Below are 20277 nucleotides of genomic sequence, written 5' to 3'. Positions count from 1 at the left end.
TCTGCAAAAATATTATTCATACATTTCAAACAATTTGGATACCTTTGAGCAATCAATTTCGCCGGGCTTCTCCATGTGCAGAAACACTGGACCGACGGTTAAAACCCTATCCAAACTCTTCATATCATCTCCATCCAGCGACCGCTTTCTTTTAGTATTACAAGCCTGACAAAAAAGTAAATGTACCAACGCCAAGACAGTTTTGCCCCCAAACTTACTGGTTGTTGACAATCCGGATTCGAAGCTGAAATCTGACAAACTGAGACTTCGCAATGCAAGAAAAGCTTTTGTTCCACCATTTGCACCCACGTAAATGATGTGAAACTGAAACGCAGTCGGCGAGAGTCTTGGGTTGATATCGGAGAGACCAACACTTCGCTGGTCGCGGAGTCCATTGGACATCTACAATATGACCAAGCGATAATTTTGTATTAAATATGTTTGATTGTACATACGGAAAACAACAATTTAAGTCTTTAAATTTCCTTTAATGGCAAGTCGATATTCACAAATCTTAAGTTTTACACTTCAGTCTATTTGGTGTTGCCTTGGTATCAACATCTGTTGGATTCAACTGACCCTAGCATGTAGATGTAAACGTAAGGACCAAGACTCATTGCGGATGCGTTGTTAGAAATCCAACACGAATCAGCCTGTGTGCACAACACAAAACAAAACATAAATCAAAATTCAGTCAAGACAATTACGTGTTTTCATACCGTCAACAACAGCGTGTTCAGGTTTGTGGCAATATTAATATCAACGTAAACCTCAGATGGAACCGATATTATGGCATTCGGTTGGATCGGCATCGTGAAACCCGAGTTCTGGAACAAGGTGATCACAACGTCGAAAGCGCCCACGTTCCTCCCAGCGTCAATTCGTATGGAGCTGAACATATTACCGAAATGGTCAATAAAATGCGTTGGATTAAGAAAAGTTATTATAAGTCACTTATCTCAGTTATCCACCAAACATATGCAAACACACGTTGGAAAACTTTATTTTGAAACTTTTTGTTTGCTTTTACTGCATAATCGCTTTCAGCACCCACAAACTTGGTTTATAGATAACCTTTGTGTTCGTTCTGCAACGCTCAACTGGCATTTTACGTCAACAAATAGTGTGATTATGATGTGCCATTGTTACTTGCCTTTGCAGGGCGCCGATGCCGTCGCTGGAGATTGTGTAGTTGCGCTGGTATGTACAGGTAACGTTGATGCGAATGTCGTTGGTGAAACGGACGGTGCTCGTTAAATGCGCGTTGTCCTCATATGTCCTCATTGTATAGGTGTAAGATATGTGAGTTGCATTTTCCTTAAAAGAGTGTTACATGTTGCTGGTTATAGCACGCATGGGAGGAACAGGCTTTAGTTCAATTTCACTCATGTGAACCATGTGGTATTTGCTGACCGCGGTTAAAATTTAGGGACGAAAGAAGTTAAGAGCATCATCTAATCTAAGAGTTTGAACCCTTTTCGCTTTTGCATCAGATTTTGTATCACCTATTTAATACCAAGGAAAGAGAGTTTACAAACAATAGGACACAACTCACTCAGTCATAAAAATGTTTTCAATCCCACATTTGGGTCAAAGCAATATGTAAATAATACGACCCAAAAAGGACCGTTTACCAGCACTGTGTTCTAAATTGTCACTTAGGTAAGTATAATTCCAAATACATACGTATAAAGCCACTCCGCACTGATTTAGGTCGTTGGTAATCTCATAAATAATGTCGGACTTGTTTCCTTCGGTGCTGAAATAGGGTGTGCACGTTTGTGTGACATCGGGTGGAGAGATCATGCCGTCTGCAGCCGCAATCACGAACTCTTTCAGAAGCCGCAATCCAAGGTCCACGATGGCACACCTGTGCAGTCTGTATTGCCCACAGAAGTTGGGTGAGAAATTAAATGTTAGTCGTTTTATCCACACGACTTACTTTATCACAACTTTCTCCGGTTTGCAGGTAACTCGCGGACTCACTCGTCGTAAAAGTTCGTTGGGACCGTTGATGTCTGTGGCTTCTTGCGGGCATGTGCTTACTATGCAAAGGGTGGGTATTGCAAGCGTGTATTTTTATAAGTTGAACACGCTTTTGACAGAGGATAGTAGTATTGTTTAAAACAACTCTAATCCGAATACTTTTACATCAAATATTTTTGACATGTCACATTCCTGAGAAAGCACCTGCTGTAATGTCAACGTAATTACAGGCAGGACACAAAACGGAAACTTTTTATGTTTGTGCACACTTGAGACGTTTGACCACCGGTATGTCTTTGGAATAAGATTTATTGTACATAGCGAAGAAATGCGACTGTCGACCTGGCTTATATCGCAAAACTAACGACGGTAATAAAATATGCGATACAGAATATAGTTTTTTTTTATTTTGTCCAGTTTTCAAAATCAAGGTAAAATGATAAATTGTTCTGGCAGGAAAACTTACTTGGTTGGAGATGAGCGGTTTGTACCGCGGACAATGCGAGGGTATCCACAATTGGCGAAATGCCCGCTGCCATCGATGCGACCCTAGTGGACCAACAATCTCCGCATTCCAATCCTGACGTAAATTCGTAATCCTCCAATAGGCCAAGGTTGTTCGAAAGCTCATCGCAGGTACAGCTTCTACAATAAAAATATTAAGTTTGTTTTAGTAAGTTTAAACTGTAATTGTGTAACATTGCAACGTCACTGCTTGTAAGCTAGTGTACTGTATGCGTTTGCATTCGCTCAGCATGTTCTGCACATTACTTATTTACCCATACACATACATCGGCATTTGAACTACATTTTGCGATTTTTATTTCATAAAAAGTTTAAATGTATGGTGACGCAATATTTAAAAGAACAACTCATTTGAGTGAATTTGCAACGGTGATTGGCCAGTTGCGACACTAAAGCTTAGCATAATATCACATGCGGTACAGACATCTACTCACGTGCAGATGAGGTCTGCTTGCACCACGTCTAACACTCTCTCGATCTCGTTAAAAGTTTCGTCTGTGATGTCTTCCAAATTGGAATCGTAGAAGTTAATAAACGCAGTTTCGAAGTCTTGCAAAGTGATGGTTGGGCATTGTGGGTTATCGTCTGGACTGGCCGTTTCATTGGATGGAAAGAAACTTCCTGAATCAGAACACGTCGTTCAAAATGCAATGAGCAACTATTTCGTATGAAGTGGGGTCTTTAATTAATAATTTGAAGGGTTCTTGGTTATTGTTACAAATGTTGCAAGTCATTTTAATTACTGTAATTATGATTTGAGGCGAATCCCACCTCCATAATTTGTCCCAGTTTCATTGAAAGAGTATTGGATCATACATTCTTTCAGTCGTCGCAAGTTTGGAGATTGGCGTCCCACAAGTTTGTTGGCTTCCTGCAGCCAGCATTCCAATGTGTCAGTGCTTGTGTTGGGACTAAACCCCAAAAATGTACGTTTTTAAACATCTGGTTTGTTGTTCAAATCAAATAATTACCTTCTTCGCACCAAACAAGTGACATCGCAAATTCGTGTATATATGTGTGTTTTTACAAAGCTTAATAAAGTATAATTTTACACAAAAACGTAGGAAGGGGAAAAAGAATGATATCAATGTTAAACTGGCGCTTTAATTTTTTAACTTGAAAGGCAAAAAATAAAGTTATGACAAATGATCTCCGACGAGATTTTGTCCCAAATTAGCGTTGATTATGTTTGTCGGCACAACATAGCTCATATTTCTCACTTACTTGCACACGGCGGAGGCTTCCACATACCATTGGGAGTGCAAAACGACAAAGTCAACCGGCCCGGCCCAAACCTGTCCTGTTTTCTGGTCGAAGCAACTGTTAAATCTCGACCGCACGCGGACTTTATCATCCGTGTCCCCTGTTGATCTTTTGTGCAAGCCACCGATGTGACAACCTGAAGTACAAATGCACGGGCTTACAAGCTTTGCACAGTAGATCTGTATAATTCACAGTCTTTAGAGTTATTGGAACCCGATTTAATGTATAGTATAACCACTGCGTATCTGTAGTTGTACATAGCTCTTCTTACCTTGGACGACTAAAATTTGGCCCCAGACGTTTAGAAGCACAAACACGAATGCGATGATTTCCAGCCTCATTTTGCCGTAGCGAATTGTATATCTTTATTCTAAACAAGCGATGTCAGTCGCGACTTATTGTATTACGTTTGTAGTCGTCGAACAGGGCGATTTAATTGTGGCGTGAGTCACATCCTGTTATCAGAAAGATGTGTGGCGCGCATGCACGTCTACACGTGATATACGATTTATTTCATACGCTTTTCTGCTACAGAGGAAATCCAACTAAAAGAAAACGGTCTCCAACCTCAATATAAGTTTTATAAAGCCTAAAATGTATTTTACGGACACAGAAAAAATGTATTGGATTGCGTTGCGCGAGGGTAAAAGCATTTCACTGTAGTAAAACTTCGTTAAAAGTGGAACTCGCACGACCAGCGTGCAAATAACAAGGATAAAAATACAAATTTAGCGCAACCATGATATGAAAAAAATGTATGCGGCATAAGAAAATAAGGCGTTTGGCGATAATACTGGAAAAGGGATTGCCACAGACGCAATGATAGGAATGGACACAATAAGAGAAAGATAGAAAAATTGAGGAAAATTGATGAACGGGATGTTCAACTCTTGGTTCCCTGCTTGCCTTGGATAAAACGATGATGAAAAAGTTCTTCGGACGAGGGACGTTTTGAGATATCGCTACAAATGAAAGGGTTGGGGTTTAAAAAGGATTCCCGATGTTGGCTTACAGCGGTGTTTGAGTGATTCACAGCAAAAAAATAATACAAACATCGTGCGGATTACTTACAGGAGTTGTTAAAAAAATCTGTTACTAAGTCTTTGATGGCCATAAAGAACAACAGGAGATTCCAAGAATACAAATTTTAATTTACCAAACACCTTACGTTGCGAATTCCAACCAGTATTATTTGGGTAACCGACAGTTTTGCATGAATTCGTTAAAATTTCGCGACGATTCCGTCAAAATGTTTACTGAGGAGTTAGCCTACATGGGTTAAATTATCTGTTGGCTGTTAACCAGCGTTTGGTTAAACCCCACCACAACTTGACCCTTACATTTCCATGCATCGGCGCACAAAGGAGCGAGCGTGCTTAGAAAAGCGTTTCGGGAGTGGAGGCATTGGGCGGCCATCACCGATGTGGAACATGGCCGCGAAACTTCCCATCTCATAGAGAGGTGGATGGGCAGTTGCCATCTCCATCACAGTGCATCCGATACTCCTGCAAAAGATGTGTATAGCTTTATACTGAGAGCTGCAGACTGTAGTGCAGCTGGTGATTCTGGCACTGGACTAGCTTTTAAACTAGAAGATACAGAGATTTGCACTTTGTGGTACTTTATACTGCTCTTACAGTTTAGATGACATTGAAGGTTTTTTGATAGTCTAGTGATGTTCCCGGTTCCAAATTATCCGGCCCGGCCGGATCCGGATAGTTATCAATCAAATCCGGCCGGATAATTTGGATCCGGCACTGTGTTAACACCGATTCGTGTATTTTATCGGCATGGCAAAAATCTGTGATGCTAAACAGAATGCTATGTTAAGGTTATAGCTTATCATGAGTGGAACAAAAAACGTGGGCATTTATTAATATGTTATAACAAGTCACAAAAAACCTTAATAACAAACAACCGAAAAATCGGAAGTCGGCGAGTATCACAGACTGGGTCCAAAAAACGAGAATTTGTGAAATGTTTGTCCGTTTTTAGGACAAAATTGCTTTCCTAACTATCCGGTAAAATTAGATCTATTATCCGGCCGGGTCCGGGTATTGAAAATTAGTCAATATTCGGTCGGGTCCGGGTATCCGAATCCGGCGCAGGACATCACTAAGTTAGACGATAACCATTGATTGATTACATTGTCCATTTCTTGCAATAAACATACAAAATACATTGTTGGAATATCAGCTAATACTGAGTACTATTCTTCTCACATACATATTCGACGTATCTTAGGCATATAGAGCATATCATACCAGTATCAATAGATAGATATGACAGAAAGGTATTGGTTTTAGACTCCCGAAGACGTACATACATGACCTAAATACTTCGGCCCAATTTCAACAGAAAAATTCATGCGATACCCGAACAGAAGGCTGTAGCGCCAAATCCAATTCCTTATTATTTTCAAAACAATTGTACGCATAATTTTTCGTTTGCATTTCGCAGAAAAACCCATGCATTTACCACACGTCTGATTTTGGTCCGTGTCCTTTTCCTGTAACGACTTCGGGGGCCATCCAGAACGGTGTTCCGACCACAGATTTTAGTTGGCGATCGAGCGTGTTATTGGTGCTGCTGGCGGCGCTGCTGCGTGACGACGATGTGGCCGAACGCTCGTGGATTCGTTTGGCGCAACCGAAGTCGATAAGCTTGATTATTCCGTTTGGTAACAGCATAATGTTGTTGCCGTTTATGTCCCTGCATAGGCCAAAGCGTTTTATGTAAAAATACAGAAATAAAATTGTTCAGTCTTTGAACATTCATAACTGCCTTAAATGCTTTTTGTGTGTTTTAAACGATGCTGGTTGAACCAAAAACTATTACCAAAAATTCATATTTATCTATGTATTATTTTATCTTTTTATAGATATTGTTTTCGGCGCAGCAATGTACCGGTTGCTTATTCTGTCTACACTATAGTGTATACACGAAAGCATTGTGGTTTGTGGATGTTTTTCCAGCATGTAAGCTGACACCTGAGCAGTAAGATTTCTTCGGCAAAACCTCGAGTTGTTGCCATTTCTGAATATATCTTTTGAGAGCAATCCAGGTGATTTAAAAGTTCCATGAACGTGCCTTAAAAACTTTGCTTTGTAATATAGAGTTTTCACCAACCTGTGAACCACCTTGCGCTGATGCAAAAATCGAACACCGTCTAGAATCTGTCTCGTGTAGCGTTTGAACACATGCTCTCGTAGCGCTCCAAAGTTTTTGAGTATGTTTGAAATCGACCCACCGGTGAGGTACTCCATAAAAATACTAACAACGTTGTCTTCCAAGCATGTGCCAATGAAGCTGCGATAAAACAGGAGAAACTGTTAAAATATGTTGAAAACACGGTTAAGTTCTCGGCGTTTGGTTTATATACGTAAATCCTTCCAAAATTACATTAATAAAGATATGTTTTAGACTATTATGTCTTGGGATGCTTCGCTACATAGAGACCAAGAGTTGCTATTTTGCAGATTGGAAAGTACAATGACGCAGTAGAATTTGTTCAACCAAAACTGCCTGCGTGGTTAATGAAAACCGATAAACGGGACCTACGCGGCGTTGTCTAAACCGGTACTGTTCCTTGTGAGTCAACTTTGCAAAGGTAACTCTATCCCCCGAGCGTGTGCTCAAAATCGACAATCAAAACAATATGTTGCGTAGCAGTATTGTGCGCTTACCATTGCGCCATTATGTCAGTTGGGAGTTATGATGCCTTCACATATAAATACGTAAAATTTGGTAAGTCCCTGGGCAACCTTTGACAATGAACACAGTCACGATGCGCCTTCACATGGCAAACAACTGCGGAGAAATAGTTATTGACTTTGTACCTTACGATATTGGGGTGTTTCATATCCTTGAGGATGTCAACTTCGCGCTGCACGCCTTCGAATTCCTTCTGAGCCTCGGTGCGGCTCAGGGATAATTCGACTTGTTTCACTGCGATTAGTTGTCCGCCGTGGGTCATACCTTGCCATACCTAACACATAACGGATGACGAAATCGTGTCAAAATAGTCACAGAAAAGATAATATTGCAAAATTCATGCACAAAATATCAAAGCATCTGTTTCAGGGCCTCAAGTGGCGGTGAAAAGTGATTTATATTCCAAGGCCACACATTACGATCAATAGAGATAATGCTAAAGAGATTTTCAATAGAGATCAGACGGGAGGAAGACGTTAACACCACCAATCAATAAACTCATACGTTGTTAAATTCTGTCACTAAAAAAATAGCCCCACCTTTCCAAATGCTCCCTGATCAATAAGAGCTCCTCTTTTCCATCCCATGCAATTTTCAGTGTTGAGATGTGCCACTGACACTGTTGTGTTTGTAAGAAGACTTTCCTCAGTTGTTTCTGATGCCCTGGACTGAACACCCATCTGTTAAAATAAACATGCAACTTAACAAGGTGGCCTGGGTCCACTTTAAAAGCTGTACGTAGCATGTGTAAAGTAACAGACCATTCGTAAATTTATTTTTTAATAATTTTTTTGCTACTAACAAGTCTTGGGTCATCTTCTGCATTTTCAATCATTATCTCATCGTGCTGCTTCAACGCAGACATAGTGAGTTGACGAGAGAGCTTTGGAACCGATGACTTTTCAGCAGGATTATCTAAAAGTAAAAATGCGAAATGTCAGCACAAATAATTTGTTGTTGATTTTGTCGGGAAATGTGGTTTACCAAGGTGTATGCTGCAGTCGGATTCAGATGAAAAATTTTCACCATCATCATCGAAGTTGTGCAACGTCTGTCTCATGTTTTCTAGCATTTCCATTTCAGAATCATCTTCTGAAAATGCCTCAATGAAAGACTCACGAACTATTCGGACAATTCCATCATTGTGGGGTTTGTCAGCTCCACAATCTATCAGTGACATGTCATCATCATCATCTGGAGATTCCTTAGGTTTGATATGCATTTCTGGATCATCTTCTGATGCAATTATGGGTGGAAGACCGGTGCTCTTCAGTGTACTACCTTCCTCATCATCACTTTCAGAGTCAGGGTATTTTGTCAAAACATGTGCGTCCATTTCTGAGCGAGGCTGCATGAGTCGTTTCTGGAATGATATCAGTTCATCCTCTTCCTCACTTGTAGTACTTTCATCTCCATCTGTTAAAGTTTTGCTGCTATCGCAATCACCACTGGGATCAACATCAATTTCCAAATTGTTCTGGCTGTGGTCACTGTGATCTGAGTCATGCAGAATTGGTTCAATGTTATTGTTACAGTCACCATGTGCAACAATGTGATGTTCTTCATTTATAACTGGAATACTAGGAACAACTACAAGAGGATCAGATTGAGTTGGAAAATTACTGGGTAAAACTTCATGCCCATGCACAGCAAGTATTGGCTTTTCAATGGAACTATGCACAGAAGCAACAGGACTTTTCCAAGAATTTATTTCAGGGATTGGACTAAGTTTAGTAAATTTGATGGAATTATTTGGTTCCAGTGAAACTTCACTCTTGGGTATTTTAGATTCAGTACCACTTTTCAATAAAATATTGTCTCCATCTTCATTTTTGGACACAACCACATGCCAAGATTTGCCAGAAATAACAGCTTCATTCTGTTCTATCTTGGGTGATAGCTCTGATTCAAAAGGCTCAAGCTGTTTGCTGTGTTTTTTATTTTTTGTCCTCTTTTCAACTGCAAGCCCGGCAGATTTTGAGCGGAACTTGGATTGTAGACTATTTGGCACTTCTTTCTTTCCATATTTTGTTTGACCACGTGGTTTGGCACTGTTGTTGGCCGACCTAATTCTGCTGTCAGCAGTTTTGACTTTTCGAGGAAAAGAAGTTGTGTTTTTCTTATCTGCTGCATTTTTATTTGGTGTTTTTACATCAGCAGATGGATAGGCCTCTTGGATTATTGGTGTAGCTACCTTCTTTCTATATTTAGAGGTTTGCAAAGTGCCTTCATTTCCAGAAACATCCATTGTTAAGTTTTTTTCTTTTGTTGGCCGTGTGCCTTTGTTCTCTGGCAAGGGTTGTGTTAAATCTATAGACTCATGCAACATGATACCTGTTGTTTTTGACTTATCAATAGGTGTTTGACTCTGTTTAGGTTGTGGCATGCTATTGTCTTTTTTAGCAGCAGTGGCATTTTGAACAATGGGCTTACTTTTTTGCAAAGGCATGTTTCGAAGGGAAATATTTTTTCGTTTTCTTTTAGCTTCCACCTGTGATGTGGCACCTTCTCTTTCTCCCAACCTTCTGCCTTTGGTTTGATCAGTCCATTTATTCCCATTTCTGGCAACTGCCATTTTGCTTTTACTGGTCTTTAGTGTCTTCTTATCTGTGGGCTTGGCAGATGGTGACAATACACCAGATGGCTCTGCACCACTTTTTAGGAGTTTCACATCTTCAGAATTTCCTTTGAGACTCACTGTTATCTTGACAGCTTTATCCTGCTCAGAAACATGCAAAGTTAATGATGCTGGCTTGTCATCATGATCATTTAACTTGTTTTCTTCTGTTATCAAATCTTTCAGTTCTTTATTTGCTTTGTCAAAGTTTATCAATATGGAAGACTTTGTTGGTTTTGCTTGTGATTGTGAAATAGGAGTATTGCCATTTGGGGTAAAGGAACTTCTTGAATTAAAATCTTTCATTATTTCTGGTTCATTTATCCTACCTTCAGCAACAAAAATCTGGTCACACCCGGCATTCATCAGAATTTCTTCCTTGCTTTTCTCCAAATCAGGTTCGTGCTCTGCATCTTTTTCATTTGCATTAAAGGGAATTTTTCTTTGTTGTACATCAGAGTTAGATATTTCAGAAGTGGTATGAAAGACTATTTTGCTTGGTAAATTAATAAACATCCCACTCTTCACATTTGATTGTAAATCATTTTGTTGGGGCTTGTCAGTACTTTGCACCTGTTTTTTTGGAATATTTTCCTTGTAGTCTTCACCCTCTACCATTTTTTCCTTGGCAGAGTTGGATTTTCTGTTTTTAGTTGGGAACTTTTTTACTTCTGTTTCAGCCAAATTATGTTGGGAGTTTTCCAGCTGCTTACTTTTGACACTTACTGCAACATTTTTTATGTTAGGTTCTGCAGGAGGTGATTCCACATTATGGTTGTTGTTAGAATTTTGGTTGGCATTAAGCAAATCTTCAAATGTAGGATACTGGTATTTGCTCTTTGCTTGTCCATTTTCGAAGAAGTTAACCAGTGGTGGTGAAAATCTAGTAGCAGAGTCATCATATAATATGTGAGGCACAACAACAGCATCTCTTGCAGGAATAACATTTTGATTAACTGGCAAAATGCTGCTGCTTGGGAAGGAAACAAAGTTTCTTGATGATTTTTTGTCTATTTCTGTTTCTTGAGCTCCATTCGGCAATGGTGAAATATTTGTGGAAGAACTTAGGGAGTGTTCATGATGGTGTTCTTCGATTGCCGCAAGATGATCAAGTGATGGGTGGTCGCCTAATATTCCGACCTTTTTACGAGGTGTTGATGAAACTGAGGAGATCATGATTTGTTCATCTTCTCTGTTTCCACTTTTTAGTGGATCTAGTCGAATTGACAGTGGGTTTCGACGCACAGAAGCCCAAGTTCCGGGTGTGGACCTGCCATGGGGTGTTGTGCCTACAGAACAAGGATATAGTTATGTCAGCAGATATAATTATGAACTTAAGGAATATACTTCTTGATCTGGCTGTCCTTGGTGTTTCAAAATCATCATCTCTATCAAATGGAGTTGAGGAGCGTGACAAGGAAATGACAGTTAAGCTAAACAACAGTATAGACTCTGTTACAGAAATTTTAATTGCACATTTATACAGAAGCACCATTTCATGTGGTTTAACTTCGTACCTTGAATCTAGGGGTGGTAGGCACAACTTGCTTGGTGTTGTTTTTCCATCTAAAAGTTAAAACACATCTATTATAAGTTTCACACTGTTCCCCAAAGAAAACACTGTACCTTGGTGCAAAATAATTCTGTCCATGGCTGCTTCATTTTTTATATTTGGTGTACTTGTAGAGCGCATTCTACCCTGTGGGTATTTGAATACCACCTGTTCTCTAGGCTTTTTAGTGCTGAAAACCTGTCAACAACTTTTGAATAAAAACACAACCATAAATACAGAAACTTATATAATAATGCCCAGCAAAACAGTTTGACAGAAACACTATGACAATAAACACTCACAGTTGATGCAGAATATACTGCCAGAAGTGCGTCGCTGGACTTTCTTGGTAAAACTATTTCAGGTGTAGACAATGTGCGTGTTTGAAATCTTTTGTTGCTTTGAAATGAATGCAGGTCAGCGTTTTCCTTTTTGGACGTGGGTCTGTAAAGTTTTTATATATCCTTAAATTAACTGCTACACACATATGCATCGAAAAAAATATACTGTACTTCACAGTTATCAAAAGGAAATGTTTTATTTAAACTTTATCATGACGTTTTTATTTGAGTGCAAATAAAACAACAACCTTTCTTCATGTGTGGTAACCCATCCATTGCTTGTGGGCTTGAGTTGATTTGATTCAACAACCTCATATTTGTTGTGGTCTTCCGGGAGCATGCTTTTCTTGGGAAGTACCTAACCTTAATAACGCTTTTTGGGTATTACCACTCTTACTTTAAAACCACACCTTTTCGGCAAAGACGGTTACTGCAAGAAAATTTAAAGTTTATGAATACAATTGTGCAAAGCAGGCGTGAGGCTGTCATCGTTTGCACAGACCCCTGAATAAACATTGGATTTAATCTACGCGCAAGTGAGCCAACACATCAAGCGTGTTTACATAGGCAACAGAGTAGCGCAACAGTCACGCTTGAGTGAACAAACCTCTTCAAATGTTATGTTACTTTTATCCCACAGGTGCAATCTTTAGTAGGCCGTGCTACAATGAACAGTTTTAACACACATTTTTTAAGTTGTTTGAGTGTTCAAATGTGCACAAAATATTTTTAAATGAAATGGTCACAGATTTTATGCACTGTCAGCGTCACCATGATTTGGATTCAAGGCCATGATGCTTAGCTTCCTTGATGCAAAATTTACAAATGACATGAAATAATTTTGTATAAATATTCAGAGTGTCGACAGCATACTGCTGTGTACCACTATTAAATTTTTTAAACGATCTGCAAAAACACCATTATTCCTATCTTTTTACACCGTTGACTGACCCATCTCAATTTGTGTCCTTATAAACCTTAAATAATAATACTGCTGTGGCAAAAATAAACATGTTTGAAAAACCTGCACAATACAATAATATAAACAGCATACAAAAATTAAAGGCAGTGCATAGATTTTGCATCATATAATGGCAAGCTTTTGTAACTTTTCAATGGCAGCTTTGTCGGCTAAAGTGACTTGATCAAATGCAGCACTTGTATTATGCAACATACACGGCTCATTCACAAAGGAAAAGTCAGAGTCAATAGATTGGTTGTCCCAGGACAGATCTTGACTGGAGAAAATTTCGTCTACGGTCTGTACACTTGGTTTAAGGTTTGATCTTTGCTTTAGACTGTAACTGGAGTTTAATGATGCTTGTGTCCCAGCCAATGCTCTTCGTTCAGCTTTTTTCAGACTGACTTGTAGTTTGTTGATCTCACTTTGATCCACCTGGTGGGCATCTTTCTCCTTTTGCAACTCAACTTTTAACTGAACCAACTGAAAATGTAAAAAATTGTAAATAATAATGCAAGCTGAGCGCCATATATTCTTATCTACTGGTTTTGAAACTTTGGCAGCATTTTATTTACTATGTACCTGCTTTTGTAGCTCCACATGTTTGGTAGAATTAAATGATGACAAAATTTCTTTTCTTTCTCCTATGTAGTCATCTATAACCCTTTTAATATTTTCTGGAAGTTGACTTGGTGATGTACTGTGTTCAGTATCTCTTTCTTTTCGGGTACCTTGTTTTTGACTACACAACAAAATAACAAATAAAAACTAGATTTCTTTTTGCATGCAGACGAACCAAGTAAAAGTAGTAATGCGAAAATGTGTAAATTGTTTGCCTTTTGAGAAGTTTTGAGTTGTGCTCTTGTTGGTACAACAAGTCTTTTTCCAAATGTTTTACACTGGTCTCCAGTTCTTGGATAGTAGTTCGAAGGTTATTTTTTTCGTGAATCCAATTGCTTCTTGCCTCTGTTAGATGGGTAAGTTCATCCCTAGAAACAGTTTCAAAGCAAAGGGATTACTATTGTTTTACGTTGTGTTGTATACAATAACATACTTCACAAGAACATGTTCTGTACTCAATTGCATCAGCTGGGCAGCAACATCAGACTTTTCTTTTAACACCCTACTCTGCTCATGCTCAAAGTTTTGTTTCATCATGGATTCTCTTTGATTGTAATAATGTATCTGCTCCTCTCTTTGTAATCGCATTGTACTGCATATACCCTTGAAAATAGCATGTTAATTTTTTTCTAGTTGGCAATCCAATTACATAAAACTGTTAAAAGTGTATAACAGTGGGGTTTTTTAAAAACATAACAATATGACATACTTCAAGCTCATCCACATGCTCCTGCAATGCTTGACAAAAAACGTCACTTTCTGCGATGTTTATTTCCAAATCGCACTTTTCCTCTTTCAAAGTGAAGAGTTCATCCTTCGTTTCATGCAACTCCTGACTAGTGTCTTCCAACTTGCAATTTATGAAAGTATTTTGATTTTGAAGTTCAGTCATGTCTGTCTTCAAACTGCTAATTTCTTCATGCAAAGCTTGACATCTAGAAAAATAATTGGTTTTGTTGTATTGCATATTATTCCGCAACATTCCTATTTTGATAAACTTTTTTTCCATTTTCACCTGTTAATTCCTTGTTTTCCATCATTGGAAACTATGCTTGATTGTATTTTCGTGTATTGTTCCTGCATTCTTGTTAATTCTTGTCGAAGTGATTCTTTATCCTGCTGCAGTTGCTGAACTGTGTTTCTGTAAACATTTGCCTTCTCTTCCACCTAAAAGAACATACAAACAATGAAACAAACATCACGTTACTTGCTTCTCAAAAAAGTTGTAGACCATTGGCCCAACAACCATCACATGTATCGTGAAAGTAATAAACTCTCCATGTAAGAATTTTTTTCCAATCTGGTACATGTCAAATGTTTACAGTTGTTTTAAATCGTCAGACTAATCATAAAAAATCGCATGGTGACAAAACCTGTAAAATTAGTATTTCCAGATCTCGACAAGAATCACTCATTAAAAGAAGAGTATTGATGAATTCTTTAGGATTCTTCTCTGTGGGTGCCGATACCACTGCGAAAAAGTCTGATTTCCAACATTGCAAAGAAGATTTAATAAGCTCCAAAATGGAACGTATTTTATCGTAATTTTCGTTCGTTTCCATATCACTAATCGATATCAAGTCACATTTTCCTGTAATAGTTCTGCTCAACTAACGTATTTGTTTCAAAAATTAAAACATGGCATTTCTGCAATTAGTTGTAGGCTACAAATTTGGAAACAATGGACATACTCGCAATATGCTTTTCTCGTTTGTGTTTTCTTGTAGGGAAAGCACCGACTATTGTGACGTTTAACACCGATCCTTAACCCATAGAACTTTTTTATAGTATAATATTGAGTAAACATTATTGCAACACATTTTAAACAAAAATACCTTTAAACAAAAAAATATATATATACGAATAAGCAACTTAAAAATAATCATTTTCGGACGAAACAAATGGCAAAAGTTACAATAAAACCACATTTATCAACTGGTTTAAATTTTTATCCTTACAAGTTTGCATCATAGGGTACAGCAGCAATTAAATTGAATAATTTGCCATTTGTTTTGCCCGAAAATACTCCATTGTTCGTTTTTCAAAATTTATCACCGGATCTGCATTTTTCTGTAGTGTGCTTCAATATCTTGTGACAAACAAACGTAGATTACGCGAGTACGATTTTTGTGGGCAGCGCCTTTGTCACGGAATCGCGTTTCATGTAGTCCTCTGTCTTCACACAAGTCATCACACTTTAAGCAATAGTGTTTTAAGTTATGGGTGACTCATTCGGGGAGTCTAGCATCTTTGCTGAAAGTCTGTCCATCTGGAAAGGCTTAAAACAGAATAAAGGTATGTACATTTTCCTGCTTTCGTAGAGGTGACTCAATTTGTGAATTGTTTTTTTTGCACTACTTTGCACGTTTGGCATGTCCAACATGGGGGATTGACAAAATTTGATGACAAAACAAAAATAATTGTTATTTTGGTTGTTGTTCAGATGGATCTTTGTCATATGAAGACGATGAGTTCGAACCAATACCTCTTGATCTGTTTACAGCTGCTTCCATTGGAGAAGATGACATTGTGCAGGATATTCTTGACAGGTACTTTCTCAAAAACATGCTAATTGTCCACAACTATCAAATTGCTTTGCTGAATTATTAAAGTATTGGTTGGAAGCATTGGCATTTAAAAATTTGAACTTGAACAGCAAAGTCCATTGCACTATAGCTCAACCAAAACATCTGGAAACAGTGAAGTAGGTGTTCGGGCATTAGTTGTTCACATTTATAGTTTGTGATCCATAAGTTGCATTCCCAACTTTTTTGAAACCATTCCCACTGCATTGCAAAACTGGGTCATATGCTTGGCTTTAAGAAAAAGAGTCAAGGTCAATGCATTGAATGGAGGTGGTTGGTCAGCCCTCATGTATGCAGCATATATGGGCCATGACTGCACGGTGCAGTGTTTGCTTGAAAGTGGTGCTGATCCAAACCAAAGAACTCCTCATGGATACACTTCACTCATCCTTTCTTCCATGTGTGGCAATGATAATATCATGCACCATTTGCTGCAAGTAGGCTGACTGTGAGGTTTTTCGCTGCAATAAATTAAAACAAATCTTATTAGCGAGGTGTAAATCTGGATGGGACTGACGACAAAGGTTGGAGTGCCCTGTTTCATGCTGTCAGTGCCGGACATCAAAGAACTTCAGAGATGTTAATCAAATGGGGAGCTAACTATGAAATTGTGTAGGTGTAAAGTTGACTTATCCTTTTTGCCCAAATGCTAAAATAATTGGATTTCAGTGAGCCATCTCAAGGATTGACCCCACTGATGGAAGCAGCTGCATCTGGACATGAAATGATAGTTACACACTTGCTAGAAAAGGTATAATGTTGCATGTGAGAAATTTGATGTTATGTTTATTTGTCTACTTAACAGGGTGCAGACACATCCCGGCAGGATTTTAATGGTGACAATGCTCGCTCATTAGCAAAGGTTTTTGGTCACATCAATATTGTTCGGATTATCGAGCAGCACAAAAACAAACGAAGGCAAAGTGGAAATAAAAAAGGTTAGTATATGAACTCAATCCAGTAATGACATACATACTAGTATGCATTTTTTTTTCAAAAATATGTAACAGACAATCGACATCAGCACAATGTTGAATTTATTTGCAGGTTATCAACAAAACAATTCTAACCAAAAAGGCAATCCATGTGCCAGGTCAGGCCCCAGCATCCATGACGGCCCAATGGCTTTTGCTCAGATGACTGGGTTGGATCCCAGTGGAAAACCACAACCCCATGCAGCGGTTCCATTTTGTAAGCATGATGTTATAAATAATAAAAATGCATTATATTCTTGAGACCCCAAAAGGACTAATTCATAGGCTTTTATTACTTTTTTCTGTGTGCTGTTTTTGGCAATGTTTGTTTAAATGTTTCATTTGTCAAATTAAAATGTTTTTGAGTGAGCTGTTATGCCTTAATGAGTCTCATCAGTTTTCTTCAAATATGTGTATTAAACAGGTTATTCTTATGATTAGTAGAACAAAGAATTAAAATAAATTATTTTTGCAGTCATGCAGGATCATCCATTCCCTGCCGAAACACCAAAACCAGCAAAGTGGGAGGGACCAAAAGTATGTTTTGTGCTATTTTAATAGTTTGCATTAATTTAAAACCATTAAACTTTTTAAGAAAACACTGTTTTGTTTAACATTATTTCTTGGTTTGTCAGGATTTAGAGGCATTGTTAAAAGAGATTGGCTGCATAAAACACTACAGCAAGTTTCAGGATCAGGATATTGATCTTCATATTTTTCTCACACTTTCAGAAGCTGACCTGAAAGAAATTGGAATTGAGTAAGTGTAATTACTAAAATACTGTTGGCTTTGTTTTTTTAGCAGTTGAAAGTTGACCTATTATTACTGTATTGGATCCTCGGTGTTAAAACAACACTGCTGTTTTAGCTTATTTGGACCACGTCGTAAAATGGTTTCCGCCATTACAAGGCTCACAAGTGAAATACAAGCAAGCATATCAGATGCAGCTGAGAGCATATACGCCGACACCTTAAATGCCAAGATGCAATCTATGCAAAGTGATTTGAACAAGGTATAACTCATGTCACTGTATTCACAGTGCTTATTTCATATGTAAAAATACTGATCTAGCTAAAAGAAGAAACAGAAGTTCTTGAGGCCCAAGTCGCTAATGAGCGTGGACTCCGACAAGTGGCTGAAGGTTGCTTGATGGAATACAAGGAAACGTGGTCCAATTTGAGAAGGTGGACGGAAAAGTGCACTACTTCACAATCTCAACTCTTTGAATCAGTAGAACAACTAAAGTAAGACTTGCATGTTATTTAACTGTGGCGACTATACATTTTCAGTTGAAAGTAACTTATTGCTTTAAAGCCCTTGTAAATTTTTCCTTATTTTAGCACTTATTTGCCTGTACCTTGTAAAAATAAATTTGGTTTTGTTTCCGTGTACAACCAAATCCCAGTACCTAAATGAGTCTTAGCTGCATAGATAACCAGCCTTTACACCCATTTTAATCAACACAAGTTTTCGTACCAACATCATTATTGGTGTTTCCTTGCAAGGTTGTATTTAAACAACATTTGTTCTTTTTTAGATTAAGTGCTCTTAACGTGAATTCATCTCACAACCCGAACGTCAATCGCGGTGGTACCGACAACCAACATAGAAGGGTGGGTCCTCACTACTGTGGTTAGGTCGTGTAGTAGAATTGCCGATAAACGAACTTTTATACGCAGAGACACGAGGCTCTGATCAAACGCGTCCACGATGTGGAGACAGTCGCGCATCAAACAAAGTAAGTTACCTTTGGCGCCGAAACCGCGCCTAAGTCTATTCAATCAAGGGCGTGGTTGGTTAATACGAATTTGAACTCGAATGCGTTGGAGGTCGTTTCTTCTTACTCGCATTTTATGGAGTTGCCTTATGCCGGCATAATTGGTTTAAATGAAGGTTTCTATAAGCTACTATCTAGTTTTAGTCAAAAATTGGTAAATAGTTTCATTAAACCGTTGGGCAATAAACGCATAAGAACAAAAAAAAAGAGTAGGGCCAATTGACGTTTTGGGGGTCCCTTAACAACCTTTCAGTGTTTCGCGGATAAAAAGTTTCAAAAATACTGCGTTGTGCAGTTGTTAGATGCCACCTGTATGACAATATTTTGAATAAGTGATAAATTCACATTTTTAACCTCAAACCATTTTGAAAAATCCTTTAAATTATAAAAAAAATCCACGAACATCTTGACATGACTGCAAACACTCCCTGCAGGTTTAGTGCAGAAAAATATATTTCCAAGGGCAAGGCTGTGCCAAAATTTTACGCCTGTGTGACAACTTTTCTTTTTACGTTTTGCAGCGACCTGGTCGTAAAAATGCACAGCACTCTTCAACGGTCAAGCGCTCCTACTCCCAAGAGCAATTCCTCCGCACCTGGTTGATCGAACCCAAAGGGTCGAATCCTTGTTTCAAGAAGTGGTCTCTGCTGCCAATGAGCGAAACCACGTGACCTCATCTAACTTGCCAAATGTTTTAGTTTTATTTCCATTTTAGCCGTTGTCTTTTAGTGTGTCAGGCTGTTCGCAAAGCATCTTGTGAACACCATTTCGTAGACGTGCGAAAGCAACTCTCTTACTGAAATTGCACAGTGCCAGTTACTTTCTGCACTTTGCTTTAGTTCATATATCTCCACTGCGTGCGCCAAAATTTGTCTGTTTTGCTGTGTACAATCGTTTTCTTTTTCTTTTAAATTGCGTTACTTAGAACTTCCGTGAGAAGTCCCACTGTCTCTTGCTTTTGCAGTTTTACCTATTGATGGAGTGTAATATTTTCGGTGCCTATTTGTCTGTCATTTTCTCCTTTGTTTAAAAAATGTGTCTACTCTTGTTCACTTTTCGGCTTGGCACGAACATCCACACATAATGCTACTCTCGCTTCCGTTGATGATTTGAAACTTTCTGTGTTTTTTTTATCAAGCTACAAATAGTGACACATCGTTTAACGTTTATTAAACTGACATACAACAGCAACTGTTTTTGTGTCAGAGCTACGATACAAAAGCGTATTTCGAGGTTTTGATTTTAGGAATAGTTTTCAAAATTAGGAAAAATGTGAAAAACGGTGAACCGTGACAAAGATTTAAGTTTGTATCACTAGTATTGAGGTAACAGCTGTAACAATGTACAGTACAATAATTGC

General features: G+C 38.4%; 3 protein-coding genes across 4 annotated transcripts; 1 reads left to right on the top strand and 2 right to left on the bottom strand.

The window, feature by feature from the left end:
• Positions 1 to 4379: 4379 nt before the first annotated feature.
• LOC145888721 (uncharacterized) lies at positions 4380 to 12424 on the bottom strand. Its single transcript, XM_082979544.1, has 13 exons — positions 12247 to 12424; positions 11960 to 12101; positions 11732 to 11855; positions 11623 to 11671; positions 11453 to 11538; positions 8473 to 11394; positions 8291 to 8403; positions 8028 to 8168; positions 7614 to 7762; positions 6904 to 7083; positions 6253 to 6486; positions 5115 to 5279; positions 4380 to 4736 (listed from the first exon to the last, which is right to left on the bottom strand). The coding sequence occupies exons 1-13, from the start codon at positions 12336 to 12338 to the stop codon at positions 4658 to 4660; spliced, it is 4476 nt and encodes a 1491-aa protein (XP_082835670.1). The 5' UTR covers positions 12339 to 12424; the 3' UTR covers positions 4380 to 4657.
• A 570-nt stretch (positions 12425 to 12994) lies between these two features.
• On the bottom strand, positions 12995 to 15275 carry LOC145889631 (uncharacterized). 2 transcript variants are annotated; one of them, XM_082980622.1, is made up of 7 exons: positions 14954 to 15275; positions 14596 to 14747; positions 14290 to 14515; positions 14014 to 14183; positions 13734 to 13948; positions 13542 to 13663; positions 12995 to 13442 (listed from the first exon to the last, which is right to left on the bottom strand). In XM_082980622.1, exons 1-7 carry the CDS (start codon positions 15140 to 15142, stop codon positions 13083 to 13085), a joined length of 1434 nt encoding a protein of 477 aa, XP_082836748.1. In that variant the 5' UTR covers positions 15143 to 15275; the 3' UTR covers positions 12995 to 13082. The 2 variants fall into 2 exon arrangements, with proteins under 2 accessions (XP_082836748.1, XP_082836749.1); XM_082980623.1 differs by having other exon boundaries at positions 13542 to 13701; positions 13796 to 13948.
• A 431-nt stretch (positions 15276 to 15706) lies between these two features.
• On the top strand, positions 15707 to 20098 carry LOC145889085 (ankyrin repeat and SAM domain-containing protein 3-like). The gene is made up of 14 exons (XM_082979966.1): positions 15707 to 15875; positions 16024 to 16129; positions 16404 to 16602; positions 16656 to 16777; positions 16835 to 16916; positions 16971 to 17103; positions 17213 to 17356; positions 17615 to 17676; positions 17775 to 17899; positions 18008 to 18152; positions 18212 to 18384; positions 18678 to 18753; positions 18820 to 18878; positions 19439 to 20098. The coding sequence occupies exons 1-14, from the start codon at positions 15800 to 15802 to the stop codon at positions 19518 to 19520; spliced, it is 1584 nt and encodes a 527-aa protein (XP_082836092.1). The 5' UTR covers positions 15707 to 15799; the 3' UTR covers positions 19521 to 20098.
• Positions 20099 to 20277: the final 179 nt, after the last annotated feature.

This window comes from Ascidia mentula, chromosome 2 (genome assembly GCF_947561715.1).
Source record: "Ascidia mentula chromosome 2, kaAscMent1.1, whole genome shotgun sequence".
In the NCBI taxonomy this organism is placed as follows: domain Eukaryota; kingdom Metazoa; phylum Chordata; class Ascidiacea; order Phlebobranchia; family Ascidiidae; genus Ascidia; species Ascidia mentula.
The sequence above is the reverse complement of the archived record's forward strand: the minus strand, read 5'-3'. Positions and strand labels throughout refer to the sequence as shown.

Excerpts from the sequence above, each read along its gene's own strand:
- LOC145889631 (XM_082980622.1), bottom strand. The coding sequence starts at position 15,142 with ATGGAAACGAACGAAAATTACGATAAAATACGTTCCATTTTGGAGCTT. Across the intron at positions 14,748-14,953 it reads TGGAAATACTAATTTTACAG|GTGGAAGAGAAGGCAAATGT; the intron begins GTTTTGTCACCA and ends ATGTTCTTTTAG. Across the intron at positions 14,184-14,289 it reads AGCATGTGGATGAGCTTGAA|GGTATATGCAGTACAATGCG; the intron begins GTATGTCATATT and ends GCTATTTTCAAG.
- LOC145889085 (XM_082979966.1), top strand. The coding sequence starts at position 15,800 with ATGGGTGACTCATTCGGGGAGTCTAGCATCTTTGCTGAAAGTCTGTCC. Across the intron at positions 18,385-18,677 it reads GAATCAGTAGAACAACTAAA|ATTAAGTGCTCTTAACGTGA; the intron begins GTAAGACTTGCA and ends GTTCTTTTTTAG. Across the intron at positions 18,879-19,438 it reads ACAGTCGCGCATCAAACAAA|CGACCTGGTCGTAAAAATGC; the intron begins GTAAGTTACCTT and ends TACGTTTTGCAG.
- LOC145888721 (XM_082979544.1), bottom strand. The coding sequence starts at position 12,338 with ATGCTCCCGGAAGACCACAACAAATATGAGGTTGTTGAATCAAATCAA. Across the intron at positions 11,539-11,622 it reads CTACCACCCCTAGATTCAAG|CTTAACTGTCATTTCCTTGT; the intron begins GTACGAAGTTAA and ends ACTGTTGTTTAG. Across the intron at positions 8,404-8,472 it reads CGACTGCAGCATACACCTTG|ATAATCCTGCTGAAAAGTCA; the intron begins GTAAACCACATT and ends TTTTACTTTTAG.